Genomic DNA, 18236 nt, shown 5'->3' on the forward strand with positions numbered 1-18236 from the left:
AGTTGGGTATAGTGGAGCACACTTTTAATCCCAGCAGAGGAGGAAGAGGCAGAGGCAGGCAGATCTCTGAGTTTGAGGCTAGCCAGGTCTACAGAGTGAGTTGCAGGATAGCCGGGACTACACAGAGAAACCCTGTCTCAAATAAATAAACAGATAAATAAGATAAAATGAAAGAAATAGAAAAGCATACAGTGGGAGGGAGCCCTGCACCCTGTGTAACTGTGTATCTCTAAGATGGAGCATCTATGAACAAATATGCACTGCATTGCCCAGGCTTCCAGGTTCAACGTCAAAGAGAAAGAACATTACATGTCTAAAGACTTAAGACACCACATCATGTTATACATCATTTGGAAGAAGATACATCTCTCTAGCAAGAACTGTTCACCCATGAAATGAAATAACCCTTCTGGCAAAGAATGATGAATTAGCTCATAAACACTGTATGTTTTTAACTGGCCTGGGAAAAAATCAAGCAGAGGAGGCACAGTAGGAACCTTATTGGGCAATATCCCATCTGTAGTGTTGCAGGATATTTGATCACACTGTAAAACTCTAAGACTGTTAATAAAAAATTAACTTTAGATTAGGGGGTGGAGCCAGTGACTAGTTAACGGGAATTAGCCATAGAGAGTATGGAGGACCCAGGAACATGGATAGAGAGACACACAGGAAGAAGTAGGGAGAGTCTTAAGAGATACACTGTCTTTTTGGTTTGGGATCAGTGGAGAGATGCTTCTCTTGCTGGGTCTTGGCCAAACAGAAAGGTCAGCTGGTTGCTTCTCGGCCTCTCTGATCTAGTAGGTTTTCACCCCAACATCTGACTCCTGAGTCTTTATTGGTGAACAGAACAATAGAGACTTAGTTAAAACCTACATTTAGTGGCTACAGGTGAGCCACTGCTGGTGGGCCACAGTCTGAGCAGTGGGGTGCTGACTGTGGAGCTGAGTGACACAGGTAGGAGTTAAAATATCAGTAGATTCAGGTATGGCTGCTAATCTGACAGAAAAACTACTCACTAGCCCACCGCACCCAACACCATGGTGCAGATGGGTGGACATTGAATGTGGACATTGCTGTGGGAAGTCTGGAATTTTACCTATTACACAACCCCATAGCATGCTAGTTCTAAGGCTTCCACATCCATCTAGAGGTAGAGAGGTGTAAGCTCTCCAGAGTCACATGGGCACAGAAAGGCTGGCGGTGGAATCTACAGGGCCGCATCTTACCTCGGTGATACTCTCTGGATAGGTAGCACCCACAGGGACGGAGTGGAAAGTGGAAGAGCAGAGCAGGTAAGGGATGGGAAAGGGAGCATGAGGGGCCCCACCACCCACAGCAATGACTCCAAAGACCAGTTCCCCACCTCTGGTACCTATGGGGAGGTGTTAGCCGAGAGGAACAGTGCTTTTGCAGATGTGGTCAGGTTGAGAGGCACAGGGAGATGACACACTGAAGAAACTCTGGTGCTGTGAAGGTAGTAGCTGATGTGACACGACCCCCATGAAAGAATGCTAACAGCAAGCAGAAGCTGGAAGAGGAGAGGGGATCAGGGATAGGCTCTTCTCTTGACTATTCTGAACAAGTGCAGCTCAGTCCGTCTCTCGGCTCAGTGAGGATGACTGATCCACTGGCCTCCAGACTGTGGGTGAGTGAATTCTTGTTGCTTTTAGCCGAGAGTCTGTGGCAACTTGCTACGGCAACTGCAGGAAACACATATGCTGACCTGCTGTATGTATAACTAGGTACTAGGTGCCTCTCAGTTTGCCCAGTCCTGTCTGGGAACTCCTAACTCCTCATCTGAGTAAGCTCGCATAGGCCTCAGCGTAAGGCAACTGTGTGTTCTTGGTGGTAACTTGTGGGTGCAGCACTGGTCCAGCATTTAGAAATCAAGGTTTCAGACCAGGTTTGGTACAACACCAAACAATTCATGTAACATTCTAGGCTCTGCTTTCGTCATCTATAACAGGGTATAATGTGTCAAGTTCCTGTAAGGATTAAAAATGATCAATAGATGGATCATCAGTAAACTGTAAAGTACGTCAGAACATGCACACAGTCCCGATTACTATCCCCTTCATCGGACTTTCCAATACTTTAAAGCGTTGACTCAAAGGTCTATGTCATACTGAGTCACATACACTGCAACATAAGACATGGAGCCAAGCAGAGTGGCCAGTCTACTGTGAGGGTTTAGTAAATTCACATTAGTAAATGCAGTAATTAATAATAATTAAATCCTCTGAGATGCAGATGGTCCATAACAAAGGAAGAGAGGGAGGGAAGAAGGGAGGGAGGGAGATGGGAGAGAGAGAGAGAGAGAGAGAGAGAGAGAGAGAGAGAGAGAGAGAGAGAGAAGGGTATATAGGTTGACACCTCGAGGAAGTAAGGAATTGAGAAGAACACCAACTTTACCTCACATCACTCGGAAGTGTACAGGAACAAACGTGGCTAACTTAAGCACAGTGCCACCTTGTGCATCATGAGAGGCACCTCTATTCCCCTGCTCTGATCAGCATATTTCTCTGCTACATTCTCCCACCAAAGGATCCCAGGCTTCAGAGGATGATTAGCAGTCTTATGACTAAAAGTGACCCAAATTTTATGCTGGGAATATAGCAGAGAACTTGCCTAGCAAGTGCAAAGCCCTGGGTTCAATACTTAGCACCACAAAGATGAAAACCAAACAAAAACTTGCTTAATAGGGAGTAAATTTTGATGACAAGGCATATACTCTCCATCCCCACCTCTCATTCGTACAGCATAGACAACTTCCTAACCTTATCTTAAGAAACTTTTTCTTTCGCTTTCAACCCCAGCTTAGTGAATTTAATGAATAGTATTAAGTTTTATCTTTCTTATAAATATCTCCTACAGCCTCCTTTATGTCAATAAAAAAGACAAAGCAACTATTAAGCTAGAGGGTAGATAGAGATAAATCAGACCACTTCCTTTAGGCATGAAAGGGTCACAGACAATGACTCCAGGCCACTGAATTTGTAGGGGAAATATATTAAGAAATTTCTCCCCATCTGTTACATATAGTGCTTTTAGTATTCGCTGCTTATCTTTGAAATGGGATTCCTGGTGGCAGTGGAAACTGGAGTGTGGGGTGAGCACCTCTGGAGGTAGGCTGGTTTCTGTCACACTTTATTGTTCTCTAATTCATGTAGAAAGCCAAAAGTGTCACTTGGATAGGCCAATAAATACTAACTGGCTGTAGGGAGATATTTTTTAACTTTGCTGTTTGTTTTGCTACTCGGGGACTTTATAGGGAAGAAAAGAATACCCTAAGATACCCCTGTTTCAGAATGCTCTCTACTTCCTGACCTGGAGCAATGGGCAAGTCAGAGGACACTGGACTTGAAAATACCAGGCGATGTATTATAACTGAATGATGGGGCATTATAACCATGCTCTGTTTATTTATTACAACTGATACTCTACTAGCTTTCCAGAACTAATCAGTGGCTTACAATAAAAGGCACATATTATATCAAGTTCTTACATTTTTTTAAAAAAGTAAAAACTTAAAATTAAGCTGAAAGCAGAGGAAGTAATTATAAAAGTCAGCAAGGGTGAATATCAGACACCCATTTAATGGCTGTGTCTGTGGTTCCATGCATAAAAATCACTATGGCTGAGAAGTCTACTTGAAACTTTCTTGTAAGAAAGGGAAACACAGCAAACTACATAATTCCTGTGTGCAAGTTCTTTAAGAGACAGTTCTTTCTATAATGTTTCAAAGAAATGTGCATGCAAATTTTCAGTTCAAGGGCCACTTGGCAATGTGAAGGGACATCTTCAGTGATGACATTATCAAACAAGTAGGAACTTTCTCTATAGAAGCTGTGTATCTACGAAGCAGCGCTTTGCAACAAAGGCATGGGACACAAGGTGCCAGCAAATCAGAGGCTCAACAACATTCTTTTTCGACAATGCACGACGGTTTAAGTTAGTGCAGAATCAGTGTTTATTAGTGTTTTCTACCCTGGCAGAAATTCGGATCAGTTTGTGGTTTACTGTTAGAAGCCAAAGGTGTTTGATGCTCACAAATATCACGTGTAGGACACCTCAGAGCCTTCAAACGACTGAGACAGAATTTGGGGCTGCCACCAAGAACAGACCATGGCACACAGTGGTCTCTAAAGTCATTTGGGCATGGAGCCCTTTTCCCCTTAAGCACCAATATTGAGATATATAATACTCAAGCTCAAAACCTTTTTAGGGATGTTGACTAGAATCAGTGTTCTTTAAGCTATGACTCCTTAGTGGCTGTAAACAGCAGGTATGAGTTAGACAAGCAAGAAAAACCACAGCAAAAACCCAAAGGTCCAGCCCTCAGGGAGGGCAAGTGCTGCTATATTGAAGTTTTGTTGGTTACATCTGAGGAGAGGGAAAGAGGGAGGATGCTGGGTCACAGAACAAACACTATTTCTTACAAGCTATTACAAAAACAAACAAACAAAAAACCAACTTGAAGTGCAATGACACAAAAATCGCGATTATTAAAAAAGAAAGGACTTCTGTTAGAGGCCCCATAGACTGCCCTGGCCTCCAGCCTGGCACCCACATTCAGAGGGCTTGGTTCGATTCAATACTGTTTCCCCAGCTTTATGACCAGGGTCTCTGAGCTCTCACTAGGTCAGGTCAACTGTTTCTGTGGGTTTCTCCAGCACAGTCTTAGCTCCTTTGCTCATCCCTCCTCCCTCTCGGCAACCGGATTCCAGGAGTATGGCTCAGTGTTTAGCTGTGGCTGCCTGTTTCTGCTTTGATCAACTACTGGATGAAAACTCTAGGACAGCGAGGTAATGGGGGGATTGATATGTAAATAAGAGTGCTTCTAAAATAAAATTAAAAAAAAAGAAAGGGCCGCATATAACATTAGAATAACCATCCTCGTGCAATCTGTTTGCATGTGAGAAGGGATACACAATTACAGAAGCCAGTTAAATAACACTGTCCTCAGCAGGGCAGAGAGCAAGTGTCCCTCCACCACTGCTTTGCCCAGAGGGGGACACAGCATGTGCAGTCTAGGGAAGGAGGCTACATCAAGGGTCCTTGGGAAATGAGCAGCTAGCAGGCACGGTGGTGTGTGCTTGTAATCCCAGCACTCTAGAAGTTGAGGCAGGAAGATGATGAGTTCCAGGAGGATGAGGGATGAGTTCTGAGCTAGCCTGGGATATCTACGTATAAAACTATTACTACAAATAAAATATTGAACATGCCTCTAACTCCCTGAAAATCTTTATTTCCCAAAAGAAAATCTTTCTTTTGCCTTTTTTTTTTTTTTTTTTTTTTTGAGATTATGTAGTCCTGGCTGTCTTGGAACTCACTCTGTAGACCAGGCTAGCCTCGAACTCAGAGATCCATCTGCCTCTGCCTTCCAAGTGCTGGGATTAAAGGTGTGCGCCACCACTGCCGGCTTTCTTCTAGTCTCTTTATAATCCCTACCTTCTGTTACCACTGGGTAGTTCATCTTGCCTTTTTTCCCCCAAAGAATTTCATATTAACAGAACCAGCCATACGCTATGTGTTCTCTTTCTCAGTGTGTGTGGGGTATTCTCTTTCTCAGTGTGAATGGTATGTGCTCTCTTTCTCAGTGTGTATGGGGGTCTTGTTTCTACAGTTATTTTGAGGGTGAGCACACTACCGTGTGAATCAGTAGCTGGACACATGTCTATATTCACCTGCTGAGGGCTGTTGGACCTGGACACGGCTTTGGCTACTACTCTACACCTGAGAAGCCAAAGCTGGGTAGGTACCAGGTGGAGAGATGCAAGCACTAGCACAGGTCCCCACTTGTAAGGAGTATGGATGATTTTTTACTCCTGGCCACTCTCCCTTCCTTTTGGCTCTTTCTTTTTTCTAAGAGCATTCTCCCAGAGTACTCTCTGGAAAACAGCCCAGCAGATAGGAATTCCTAGTTGGAGTTACAACACAGAAACATAGGACACGGCACCTGGATCTATGGTTGTGAACTATGAGGGAGTGAAGGCAACATGACTCTCTTGTCCTTGGAGAAGACAGTGAGGGCAGGAACAAGGGCCAGTGAGAAGTACAGCCTTGGTGACCTAAGTGTGATGGATGACAGCAGTGTCTGGACCCAAGTGACTAACTAAGAATTCCTTAGGGGATAATATTCATAAATTTTCTCTACCAAAATTCAACTCTTCCAAGCACTGTCACAGATCCCAGGATGACCTCAAGCTCTCTCTGAAGCTGTGGGTGGCTTTGAACTAACATTGTAACCTTCTCGTCTCCATTCCCCAGAGCTGGGAATGCAGCATGTGCCACCTCAGTCAATTTATGCTGCTGAAGATTCCACCCAGGGATTTGTGCACACTGGGTCTGAGTTCACCAACTGAGCTAACCATCTCTAGCATCTTGTAACATTTATAAAATATATATACCACTTAATAAGCATATGTATACATATATATATATATACATATATATATATTCAAGGAATGATTACCATGTTACTATGGTAGCATGGTGAGCAATGTACAACACTTTGTGGGAAGCCCCTCATTTCTGCTACCAGAGGGATGATCCTGACCACAGATGGAGGGCCGGAGAGACCAGGATACTGAGTAAGGGCCCCTGACAGTGTAAGCAAAGAACCACGATTGGTTTGCATATGGGGACTTCTTCTCCATTCTTTCTCTTGACCTGCTCTAGTTCCCAGAACTCAATTGCCCACAGTGATCCTCTCTGAGCTCTAACTGAGGCTCTCGAACCCTTCTTCCCTAGTGGCTCCCAGCCAGATTATATTTCCACTCACTACATTCGATAGGAAGCTACAAATCTGAGGGTGATTACTTTCTAGTTCAAAGCATTCAAGGTGACAAGTGGTTTATGAAAAGTGGTGATGGAACATTCATTTGCAGCAACAAGAGGCTTAGGGCATGCACAGTCCTTCAAGTACCTAGTTCCCAGTTGAGCATCTGGGACATGAGCTGTGACAGATTAAAGCTCTGTTTACAGTAGCTCCAACCTTCTCCCCTCTTAGACACTCATCTATGTTGATGTGAGTGGCTCAGCCACGGCTCCAACCAAGGCTACTTCTCTGGATGCTCCAAGACGTTTCAGAAGATGGCCGTAACCAAGAACAACAATCGCCTCCCCACTGCATCCAGGAAGGCTCACTTGACTCAGGACTCAGGATTTGAAAGATGGACTTTTTTTTAGGGATCTCGAAGTGCTCTAGATTATTCTCATTGTAATATAAAAGCTGACTGGCTGATAGTTGGGCAGGAAGAGATTGCGTGTTAGACCCAGAGTAGGAGAGAAGCCAGATGCGAATGCTGTACTGAGAAAAGGTACCAAGCCATGTGGCTAAACATTGATAAGAATTATGGGTTAATTTAAATGTAAGAGTTAGCTAGTAACAAGCCTGAGCTATCGGCTGAGCATTTATAAGTAATATAAGCCTCTGTATGGTAATTTGTCAAGTGGCTGCCAGATATTTCCTGTCCCAGACCAAGCTGCTATGGAACAGGAAATGCCCATTTACATTGAACTTGTTTGCATCCTATAGAACCAGCAGGGCAAGGCCCCTGGCTGGTGCTAAAGCCCACACAGGACACTGGGCAGTGAGCAAAGCCAGAACCACCAAAATGGATGAGGCATTTCTCACAAGGATTTGGCTTCTATGGCACCATCAGTGACAGTGCCACCATGACTGATTCGATTGAAGATGCTCACCTGAATTCCCTGAGGGGAAGTTTTCTAGGCAATCACTTACAACATCTTTCCTTAAAGGCTATTCAAAGTCTGTCGAGCACCTCAGTGTGATTAGTGGGAGGCAAGGAAGCCACTTGTGAAGAGTTATATTATCCCTACAGTGTGAGTCAGCAGACCAGTCAAGAAAATCCCGATGCCCTGTCTTATCATGAAGCTGTATTAAAAAGATATTAACTCTAGAGGTCAGGATAATACTGTGGCACAGGGAGAAAATTATTATTCTCTCTCCAAAGACATCTCTCCCTGAGGCATGGCAGCAGACACCCCAGATTAAACTTTTATCAGCAGAGCTTGGGGTCCCATCAATCTTTTATTACTGTCTGGCTCATGGAATCCTCAACTGGGTGGCATTAGGAAACTGTCTCCCATACGGAGACCAAGCAAATCACATCCAGGAGAAGCAACGATGGCCAAGCAAAAAGTATAGATAACTTTCAGATTAGCTAAAAAAGCTAAAGTTGGGGTGAGGGTGAACAGATGGCTCAGTGGTTAGTAGCACACATTGCTCTTGCACAGGATCTGAGTTGCTTCCCAGCACCCACATCGAATGGCTCACAATCGCCTGTGCCACTACTGCTTGGCACCTTTCCCCCTTTTGAAAGGTGATTATTTTGTGTATTTTGCCATAGTGATCGAAAGCTGACTGATACCCTGCTCCCAATATGCACATGTGTGACACGGTGCTGTACGGCTAAACAATAGAATAAACACAGCTGCTCACTTAAAACAACTTTCCCAAGTACTCTGTGCTGTAGTTTGAATATTAAATGTCTTCCAAAGGCTCATAAGCTAAGGGCTTAGACTCCACCCTGGACACTGGGTGCTGGAACCTTTAAGAATGGGGCCTATTGGGAAGACAGTCACCAGGGGCATGCTCTTAAAGGCATATCAAGACCCTGGCTCCTCGTCACTCTCTCTGCTTCTTGACCACATGTTCCTACCATGAATGTGTAACTAAAGTGTAAAAGCAACTGGGCCAAATAATCTCAGGCTAAAGTGAACTTTTCCTCTCTTTAAAGGTGATGATCTCAGGTATTTTGTCACAGTGATGGAAGCCTGACTGTCACTTCAGCCACCATGTAACAGATTGCCTCCTTCAGTCTCTGCTAATTCATTTTTAAGTGTCAACAAAGGCTCGGCAGGACCACCAAGAAGCAGAAGCAATACCAGTTATTTGAAAAGAGAGAAAAGAATTGCCACTGCTTAGGCAAAGGTCATGAAGAAAGCATTAAGGGATTCTCATGAGAGTGGTCATTCCGAGATGGGGCTCTGACCTCCATGGTTAGGGGAACCCAGGGAAGAGGCTGGGGATACTGAAATTGAGACATCTGAAGAAGGCACTCCATAGAGCAAAACTAATTCCTCTTTTAAAGGTGATTATCTCGTGCATTTTGGCTTAATGACAGAAAGCTGATTAACACACCCCTCCCCCAAAATAGCAGACCATGGACCAGTGTTGGTATAGCTAAACAAGAGAACAGCCACGGTCTGGGGATGAACAGTGTGTTCAAGGCCAGCCTGAGCAACGTAGTGATACAAGTCCCAAAGGAAAGGTCGGAAAGAGGGCTGGGGATAGAACTCAGTGGTAAGGCACTTGCCTACCCAGCATGGGTGAGGCCCAGGTTCAATTCCTAGTGCTGCCAAAGAATGAGGGGTGGAGGAAGGTCAGTTGGAGTTGGTTTTTTTTTCTGCCTAACTAAATAATTGTATCATTGTCAAGGTCCAACCAAAAAACAAGCAGTGTTTTCAAAAGAAACCAAAAAACAGCAAAACCAGAAACAGGAACCTACACTATGTGTGGCAAAAAGCCTTTGAAAGCAACTTGAACCAAATTCATTCACAAAGCCCACTGGAGATAACCTAGGGGAGGAGAATGTTTACGAACATCCAGGACAATCATTTTGTTGTTGTTGTTGCTGTTGTCGTTTTGTTTTGTTTTTCGAGACAGGATTTCTCTGGCTGTCCTGGAACTCTCTTTATAGACCAGGCTGGCTTCAACTGATAGAGATCCACCTGCCTCTGCATCTCAAGTGCTGGGATCAAAGGTGTGCGCCACTGCCCTGCTACAATCCTTTATATTTGTTGGGTAAAAAGTTCCTGAGGTCAAAACCAGATAGAACAAGCCAAAGAGAAATCATCTGATGGTTTAGGAATAATCTGTGACATACAGAACTTATTAAAATCAGTCATCACAATCAGAAAAGTGCTATGTACAGCATTTTCCAGGAAGAGAAGGTCTGCCCTGCAATCCAGGCTTACAAACATGCCACAAGGCAAACATTAAACCTGAATAAGAAGGGAGAACCAGTGCCTAAAAAGCACATGTATGCAACGCTGCTGTTGGCTGCTATTAGTTATGGAGAAATTTTATCTTCATTAGAGCAGGCCCAATGGGGTCTCCACTTACCATCATTATTTATTGAATGCAATCATATTTTTCTTAAAAAACAAACCTCAGCAATTTAGTGTTGCCATTAATTTAAATGAATGAGTTTACTACCCTGAGCAGTCATTCCCAAAGTGTGTTTCCCATCAAGGAAACTGATATGTATCTCTCCCTACAGCCCATGCAAAGGCTTAGTCCTCAATTCACAGAACTGCTGGGAAGTGACCTTTAAGATCGGGAGGCAGAGGCAGGCAGATCTCTGTGAGTTCGAGGCCAGCCTGGTCTACAGATCGAGTTCCAGGACAACCTTCAAAGTAATACAGAGAAACTCTGTCTCAAAAAACCAAAAAAACAAACCAAAAAAGATGTAAGGCCTAGATGATAGTGATCTGGTCATGTAAGAACATGACCCTGATGGCGACACTGGGGCCCTGGGCTCATTTCTTTCTCCCATTGGTTTCTCAGCAATGATGAGGGAAGTAGCTCCCTCAAGATTTACAGCCACCTTGCCAGTCCTAAAAGCAAGGATGCTAACTGATCAAGGACCACAATATCCTTTTCCTATTAAAAAAAAAAAAAAAAGAAAAAGATTACCTGAGACATTTTCTCACAGCTACATAGAACTGACTAGTATTCCAGTGTAGAGGACAGTACAAAGCCACAGAGTGTGAAAAGGAACTGTCACTTTGTTTAACAGTTTCCCAGATGACTCCAGACCAGTGGTTTTCAATTTTCTTAATGCCTTGACACTTTTGAAGGGATTCTAGCCAGCTCGAGCATGGCCAACATGGCTCTGGCAGGCCTGGACCTTCTCCCTGATTCCCACCTCCCAGATCTCCTCTTCATCCAAGGTAAAACCACTACCAGAGGGGTTTCAAGGAAACTGAGTCCCTCAAAGGCCTTAAGAAAATGTTAAACCCAAAACACTTTCAGAAACTCTGCAATTATACAGCTCAGTGGGGTGCAATGCGCTATTGGGGAAGGTTTTGCCATTTCAGTCTGGCACACATACTTTTCTTACTCATTTTAACCACATCAAGAAACCCCCCAAGAGAGGCCGTTTTCTCAGCAAGGCAAGCTACAAAGGGGAATGCGAAATGGCCTTGTTTTCTCCGGCAAAATGAAACACTATTATGTTTTATTCATGCAAAGTGAAAACCCTTTTCCTTTGCAGGGTTACAAATTGAATTTGCTTTTGTAAATTGCTGTTAAGGAAGAGAGAGAATAAAAAGCAAAGGAAAGTTAAACACACACACACACACACACCCCACCCACCCACCCACACCCCCACTACCCAGAATACAAAGGCTCCTTCCAGGGCATGAAAGCACAGGGGACCAATGGGAATAAACAGAACCTTTAAGCAAACTTGCGTCTTTACTTACTGAGCAAAAAAAAAAAAAAAAAAAAAAAAAAGTAAGGCCTAGCTGATAGTGATCTGGTCATGTAAGAACATGACCCTGATGGCGACACTGATGGCTCAAAGACACCCTGCTCACTCCCACTAACCATGGAGACTTGCTGAGGTCCTGACTGCCTAGGGGGTTGGCACTGACTTAACACCATGTACCTTGGGTAGTGCTCTTTGGTGGGGTTCTTCCTGTTCTGCAGGTAAACTGAACTCATCAGGATTTGCAAGAGTTTCCTATTGCCTATCTCCAGTGATCAACCATCTTTGAAGCTACCAGAAATCTGACCCCTCCCCCGTGCAGTGGCTTGAAAAGGAAGTCATGTAATTAGCTGCATCTGTTAAGTACATGTTGCTTAAAAAAAAAAAAAATCAAGAGTAAACATTCATTAACCACTTGCATGTTTTCATCATCATGCCAATTATTATATAGACAGTCACTGGAGCACACACATGTGCTGTTGTCCCTGGCAGTTATCTTCATTTTTCAGATGAGAGAAAATGAGGTGCAGAGAGTTTGAGCAATTTTGCCATCTAGAATCCAAATCACGTTTCTCTTATAAACATGTAGCTATTGGCTTTATTTTAAAGGAATAGTGTAGACCGAAAACTTGCATGAGTAAAATCTAACCTAAAACATAGGTAGCAGGTTTGAGGATGTGCCTCAGTGGCGGAGTGCTTGCTTAGCATACTTGGGGCCTTCAGTCAAGTGCAAACAAAACCAAAACAAATAACAGACCTGAATCCACATTTCTAGTTGTGGGAATATATAATGGTCTCCACTTTGACTCCTGCTGTACAGATAGACATGGGGGACAGAAATCGGGAAAGTAAGAGCCCTCTACAGAGGCTACATGTTTTCAGAGATGGGTAATGGCCTCAGAGTTTCTCTGACAGTAATTCACTGAAGTGAAGACAAGCACTTCAGCACTCCAAATGAATGACAGGCTATATGAACCATCTACTTGCTCACCCCAAAGCACCTGTCACAGCTCTTAGGGCTCCTCGCTCTAGTATTGATAGCTCAGAGATGTGCTATGCTCCCAGGAAGGTTTAACCCAATCAGCAATTAGAGAATTCTTTCTGAAATCTGGTTCCAGCATAAATGCTTGTTGTTTGACTGTCAAATATTTAGTCATAAGCCTTCATTTCTGGTTTAGGATGCAGAACTGGTCAAAGATGACTAAACACACTGGTGCTTCACACACAGGATGGCTGTATAAGACAAGGAAGGCCTTCCCCTTATAAAGGACTGCATGACCCAATTTCAAACACACACACAAAAACAAGCCAGAATGTTCAGAAAAACCATCCCTTTGACACCCGTGATTTTTATCTACTTTTGTAACATTTTTGCCCATTTTCAACATGATACTTTAAATGTCCAACAGTTTGACCCAAGATGCTAGAAGATGCCCCTACACCTTGGGACTTGCCAAAACAATGATTATAACTTAAGCATTAACTGAATGTACTTCTGTCCAACTATTCTGCAGTGGGGTTCAAGTACAATATTAGTGGTAACAACTGCTAAAGTTATTAGCTATGATAAGGGCTTGAAAATCAGAACATCAGTTTCCTGTCATCTTGGGGAACAGAAGATTCACAGTATTTGTGGTAACTCATTTTCAGTCGAACACCATAAAAACACATGCGGAAGGCAACTGTTTAACTCAACCAACATTTCAACTTAAACATTACTAGTAGCGTGGATCCGAGGCATTCAGGATGCAACCAATGACATTGATTAGAAAAGGAATGTGGAGAAGACAGAAATAATGCAGGGCACTATTGTCTGATGCATAGGGGCACTTGGTAAAATGAGGGAGGAGATGTGTGAATGCAAGCCCCTCAAGCCACAGAAGTGGCCAGGCCCTTCCCCCAAGGACTTCTAACTTCCAGGTTCCACCCACATAATACTCCAGCTGCCCTACCTGCTGGACCCAGCCCCATCCTACAGAGAAAAAGCCCAATCTATCCACAGGAAATTGCACCAGTCTCCACCCTGGAAAGCTGCACCCTGAAAAGTTCCACCCTCCTCCCAAGATGCTCTATATAAGCCCTGTATCCAGTTCAGTTTGCTGCTGTTTCTCATCCAAGCAGAGGCAGCCACCCTCCTGGGTTTTTTTCTCTCCCAATAAATCTCCTGTTGGGAGGTTTGTTGCGCGGTATGACTTCACGGTATTCCTTGGCTCCCAGCTGCCAAGATACCTTTCCACTGGAGCTGTAATGCTTGCAATGTTGACCCAAAGGCATGCATGAGTCAGAGCTGACTAACTTTGAGGGACAGAAGCCAGGGAGGGAAATCCTGGATATCTTGGGAGGCGGGAGAGCAGAGCAAAGACTTACTCTGGTCTATTACCTCTCTCATCAGTTTCTGTTAGGATACATATTGAAGGAGGATAGGCTGCACCAGCCCAGGCACTCACCGGCCATTGTCTCGGCCCACACCCCACACTCGGATGCTCACGATGGGCTGGGAGTGTAGCACGGAGCGGTCCATGGGGTCCACCAGGCTGAGCATGTCATTTTCCAAAATCAGATACATGTCTTTGCCCTGGGAGTTAACAAGAAAATACGGAGACCTTACATCTGATGTGTGCAGGCCTGCTTTCTAACCAGCTCTTATCTTTAACTATTTATACTTCTGGATCTAGACAAATTCCTAACAGGAAGGCCGCAGAGAATCTTCTTTTATGAACTGCACACCCCCTCCAGCCTTCAATGGCTCCCTCTCACCATTCTTCATGCCAAGGACACTCTTCTTCCTTGACCTACAGCCACGTCCATCTCCTCCACTTTCCCCATCCTATGTCCACAGGATGTGGCTGGCAAAGGATGATCATCACTTCCCTGTGCTTGTTAATTGAATGTCAAATATTACACTGAATAGTTGGGGTGCACTGAACTCTCAGCTGCCCTGTGAGAGCTTGGCTGTGGACACCGCCAAGGCTGAGCCCTAAGTACCTGCCCAAGATCTGGTGCAGAGCCGATAATGGACATTGCCATCATACTGAGAGGGAGACCTCTGGCTTTTCAACTCTTGAGCTGTAGTTTGGATTTGTAGTGTTCGTTCATGTCCTCTCTCCCTATACAGGTCGGCTCTTTAAGGGCAGGAATGCTAGCTTATGTAACTTTCTTCTTCCCTCATAGAATCCTCACGCACATTCTCAAGGAATGATTAGCCATCTGCTATACAGCTGAAAGATGGTCTCTCAAGAAGGCGACTCAGATGCAGGCATGAAACCAGGGAAGCCTGCGTGAGCTGAACCACCAGGCCTCTTATTGGGGCTCCAATCCCAAAGGGATGGATCAGTGGCTCTTGGTACAGTTTTTGAGAATGATGTCAAAGGTTGTTAGAATGATTGAGCTGTGATGCTTGGGGTGGCAGGGGCAGGTAGACAGTGCCTCTGCCAGACAGTGATTAAGAGTGGCCAGTGGCTGCAGCTGATTTTCAGAGTGATTGAGAGCTTTCCCTCAAGAGCAGACAAACCATTTGCAGATGACACATCACAAACACAAATGTAACTTGCACAGACTCGTGTGGCCAAAGCCTTCCCACAGCCTGGACGAGGGATTGCCTGCTGCCTCAAAGCTATGGCATCTGCAGATGTCTGCTGTTCATGTTAGTGTAAATCACAGCAAATTTTCTTAAGGATGGGGAAGCTAATACTTTGACTGGAGGAAAACAAAACCCATTAAATTTCAAATTCAGGGATGTGTTGTGAGATCACACTTCATTGTCAGAGTCAGTCCTTGGTGACTGGATGTGACACAGCAAAGCGAGAAGTCTCAACAGGGGTTTTCTTGCAAGGGAGAAAACTCTTCCTCCCCCTCCTCCATGCGAGTTTGGTTAACAATGGAGTCCAGCCCCATAGCAAGGCTCCCCCTTGGGACAGACTCTACCATGGGGAGCTTTGGGGACCTGCTTCTCATCATGCTGCACTGCTGGGAGAAACCAACAGTGGCATTGCCAACGGTCCAGCTTGAAAGCAAAATCTCCAACCCATGTTCTGCTGGTGGGACACAGGCAAGCACGGTCTAGGATGTTCCTAATGTGTTCTGCATGTCATAGAGCATGAATACGACTTCCCCTGTTTGATGTAATCTTAATGCAAATCTGGGAGCATTTTCAATTCAGATACTATCTTTTACCTTTTTGGTTGCCAGCCTAGCCTTTAACCGCTGAGCCATCATCTCTCCAGCCCTCAGACATTATCTCAACTAATAGTTCAAAGTAGACTCGCTTTATTAAAAGTGAGACAAAATTCTACAGCTCATGTGCAATGATTGTCAGGTTATAGATGAAGAAGTGTGCAAAGGGCAATTATTCACCTCATAGAGCAGGACATCAGTATTCATGAGTGCAGGTGTGAGAATCACATGCCACCCTGAGAGTCATGGGCTGTTCCCCAGAAAACTGTTAATAGATGACATTCCATTGCACACATGAACATAGGATGGCTTCTGAGCTCTGAACATTTACTGATGGACCTCTGAGGATCTGAGGGTTAGGGAACTCTTTTAGCCCTGAGAAATGATCTCTCCTGGGGGCACGGTCCTGAGTGGCTTGTGGTGGGGCTAACCATAACTACTCTGGTACATCAAACTGACAGTATTTGTCCTAACACTTGGAGCCCCCTCACTACAAGGTCTCCCAGAGCCCCAAGCTCAACAAAGCACGGCAGAATACACAAAAGTAGCTACTAACTGTTTCCAGGGTGACTTACCTCTCCCCAAATGCCAACTGTGTCTCGGATGTCATTTTTGCAGTAGGAAAGTTGCCGGATGCAGTTGTTGACCGCAACACTGCTCTTCCCGGGGGCAAGATCCTCCTCTGCCATCTCTACCCAGCCCAGAGAACGCACAGCAAAACACTGGAAGACAAAGTCAGACAACACGAAGTGACTTGTCGGTTGTGGTCATCGGCATCATGTTACTTGTAATGACTAGGGTCTGCTCAGTGTGCCTTTATTTGCCTCACTGTGGCTAATCATCCAATTCAGTTAGCAAATCCTCTGCTGTTGGAGGACAAAATTGCAGCGATGATTTGTATTTTGAAAAGCATAGGGACAACCTTCTTTGTTGTTGTGCGAGAGTGTTGTGCTCCTGGATACTTTTTCCTTAGAAGGAAGAGCACCAGGAGCATAATTACAGAGCTAACTAATGGCACAAAGGCTTCTAAGTTCCCATCACCTGTGAGAAAACAGATTTTTTTTTTTTAATGGTAAGAAATGTAACCCCACGAGACCTGGTATTATTAGGTACCTAGACAAAGAAAATAGAAGAGAGTGAACTATACGCAGTAGATGGCCAACAGAAAATGAACTCAATAGTATTTTTGGGAAATTTTCTTTTTTTTTTTGTTCCCCCTCTCATAATGTTTTGTCTGGACAGTTTTTCCCCATACAGATATTTTACTTACACATGGTTTTTGTTTTTTTTGTGTCTTTATGGGATTTCTGCTTGTGTTGAGTGTGTGTCTGTGTCTATATGTGTTTATGCTTTTTCTTTAGCTTTTTTTTTTTTTTTTTGGTATTTTCGAGACAGGGTTTCTCTGTGTGGCTTTGGAGCCTATCCTGGCACTCGCACTGGAGACCAGGTTGGCCTCCAACTCACAGAGATCCACCTGCCTCTGCCTCTCGAGTGCTGGGATTAAAGGCGTGCACCACCAACGCCCGGCAGCTCTTTTTGTCTTTGTTTTTTAAGATTTTATTATGTATACAGTGTACTGCCTGCATGTCCACCTGCAGGCCAAAAGAGGGCACCAGATCTCATTGCAGATGGCTGTGAGCCACCTCGTGGTTGCTGGGAGTGCTCTTAACCAACGAGTTATCTCTCCAGTCCTCTTTGGCTCTTTTTAAAATTTTATGTTTATTTGTTCTATTAGGTTTGTTTGTTTTTATTTTATCCTATCTATGTATTATTATTATTATTATTATTATTATTATCATTTTTAAAAGATGTCTGCTTGTTTTCTAATGAGTGAGAGCAAGAAAGGGTAGGGATTTGGATGGGTGAAGGAGATATGGGAAGATCTCTAGGAGGGGAAACCATAATCAGAATGTTGTATATATATATAAAAAATTCTCATATATATAAACTTACATAAGCCAAAACAACAAAAACAAAATAGGAATTATGTGCTTATTTTAACATGTTAATACTCCCAAGACACGAAACACAGCAAGCCGCATGGGCAATACTCTTGATCAGGAGCTGCTGTCCCCAGAGGATCTGAAGTTTCTCTCACCCCTCCCTGCATCCCAAGGTCCCCTTGAAGCTGTGCACCAGGGCCAGGTGGGGGCAGAGAAGCAGCCACTTTCTTCCATGAAAAGCAAAGAGATTGGCTCTTAGAGAAGCTGCCAACTTTATATAAATGTAAACTTCAAAATGAAATGAAGAAATGTGACAATTTATCCCAATGTGACGATCATCAAGACTGGCCTAACCTTCTCTACCCCAACACCATGACTAGAGTGGACGTCACCTAGCTGCTAGTCACACTTCCTTAAGGGGGAGAGCTCAACGAAATGCTAAACACAGAAGTTAACACAGTGTGCATACCACTCACAGATGTTCTCAGCCTAGAGGGGAAGGCTGTGTAATGCCTGACAACTGCTGTGCAGTCAGCGTATGCATGATTGAGTCTACTACAAATAAATCCCAAAGAGAAGGCAGGCCTAGAGACTG

General features: G+C 44.2%; 1 protein-coding gene across 12 annotated transcripts in view; it reads right to left on the bottom strand.

Annotated features, from left to right (window-relative positions):
- Apbb2 (amyloid beta precursor protein binding family B member 2) overlaps positions 1-18236 on the bottom strand; it is a 318116-nt gene that overhangs the window by 49026 nt on the left and 250854 nt on the right. For all 12 annotated transcript variants that reach the window (XM_027390798.2, XM_027390796.2, XM_027390801.2 and 9 more), the window contains 2 exons: positions 16274-16420; positions 13973-14100 (listed from right to left, as the gene is read on the bottom strand). In XM_027390798.2, coding sequence (XP_027246599.1) covers positions 13973-14100; positions 16274-16420 — 275 coding nt within the window. The remainder of the gene's footprint in view (positions 1-13972; positions 14101-16273; positions 16421-18236) is intronic.

Source organism: Cricetulus griseus (assembly GCF_003668045.3).
Source record: "Cricetulus griseus strain 17A/GY chromosome 1 unlocalized genomic scaffold, alternate assembly CriGri-PICRH-1.0 chr1_1, whole genome shotgun sequence".
NCBI classification, from domain to species: Eukaryota; Metazoa; Chordata; class Mammalia; order Rodentia; family Cricetidae; genus Cricetulus; species Cricetulus griseus.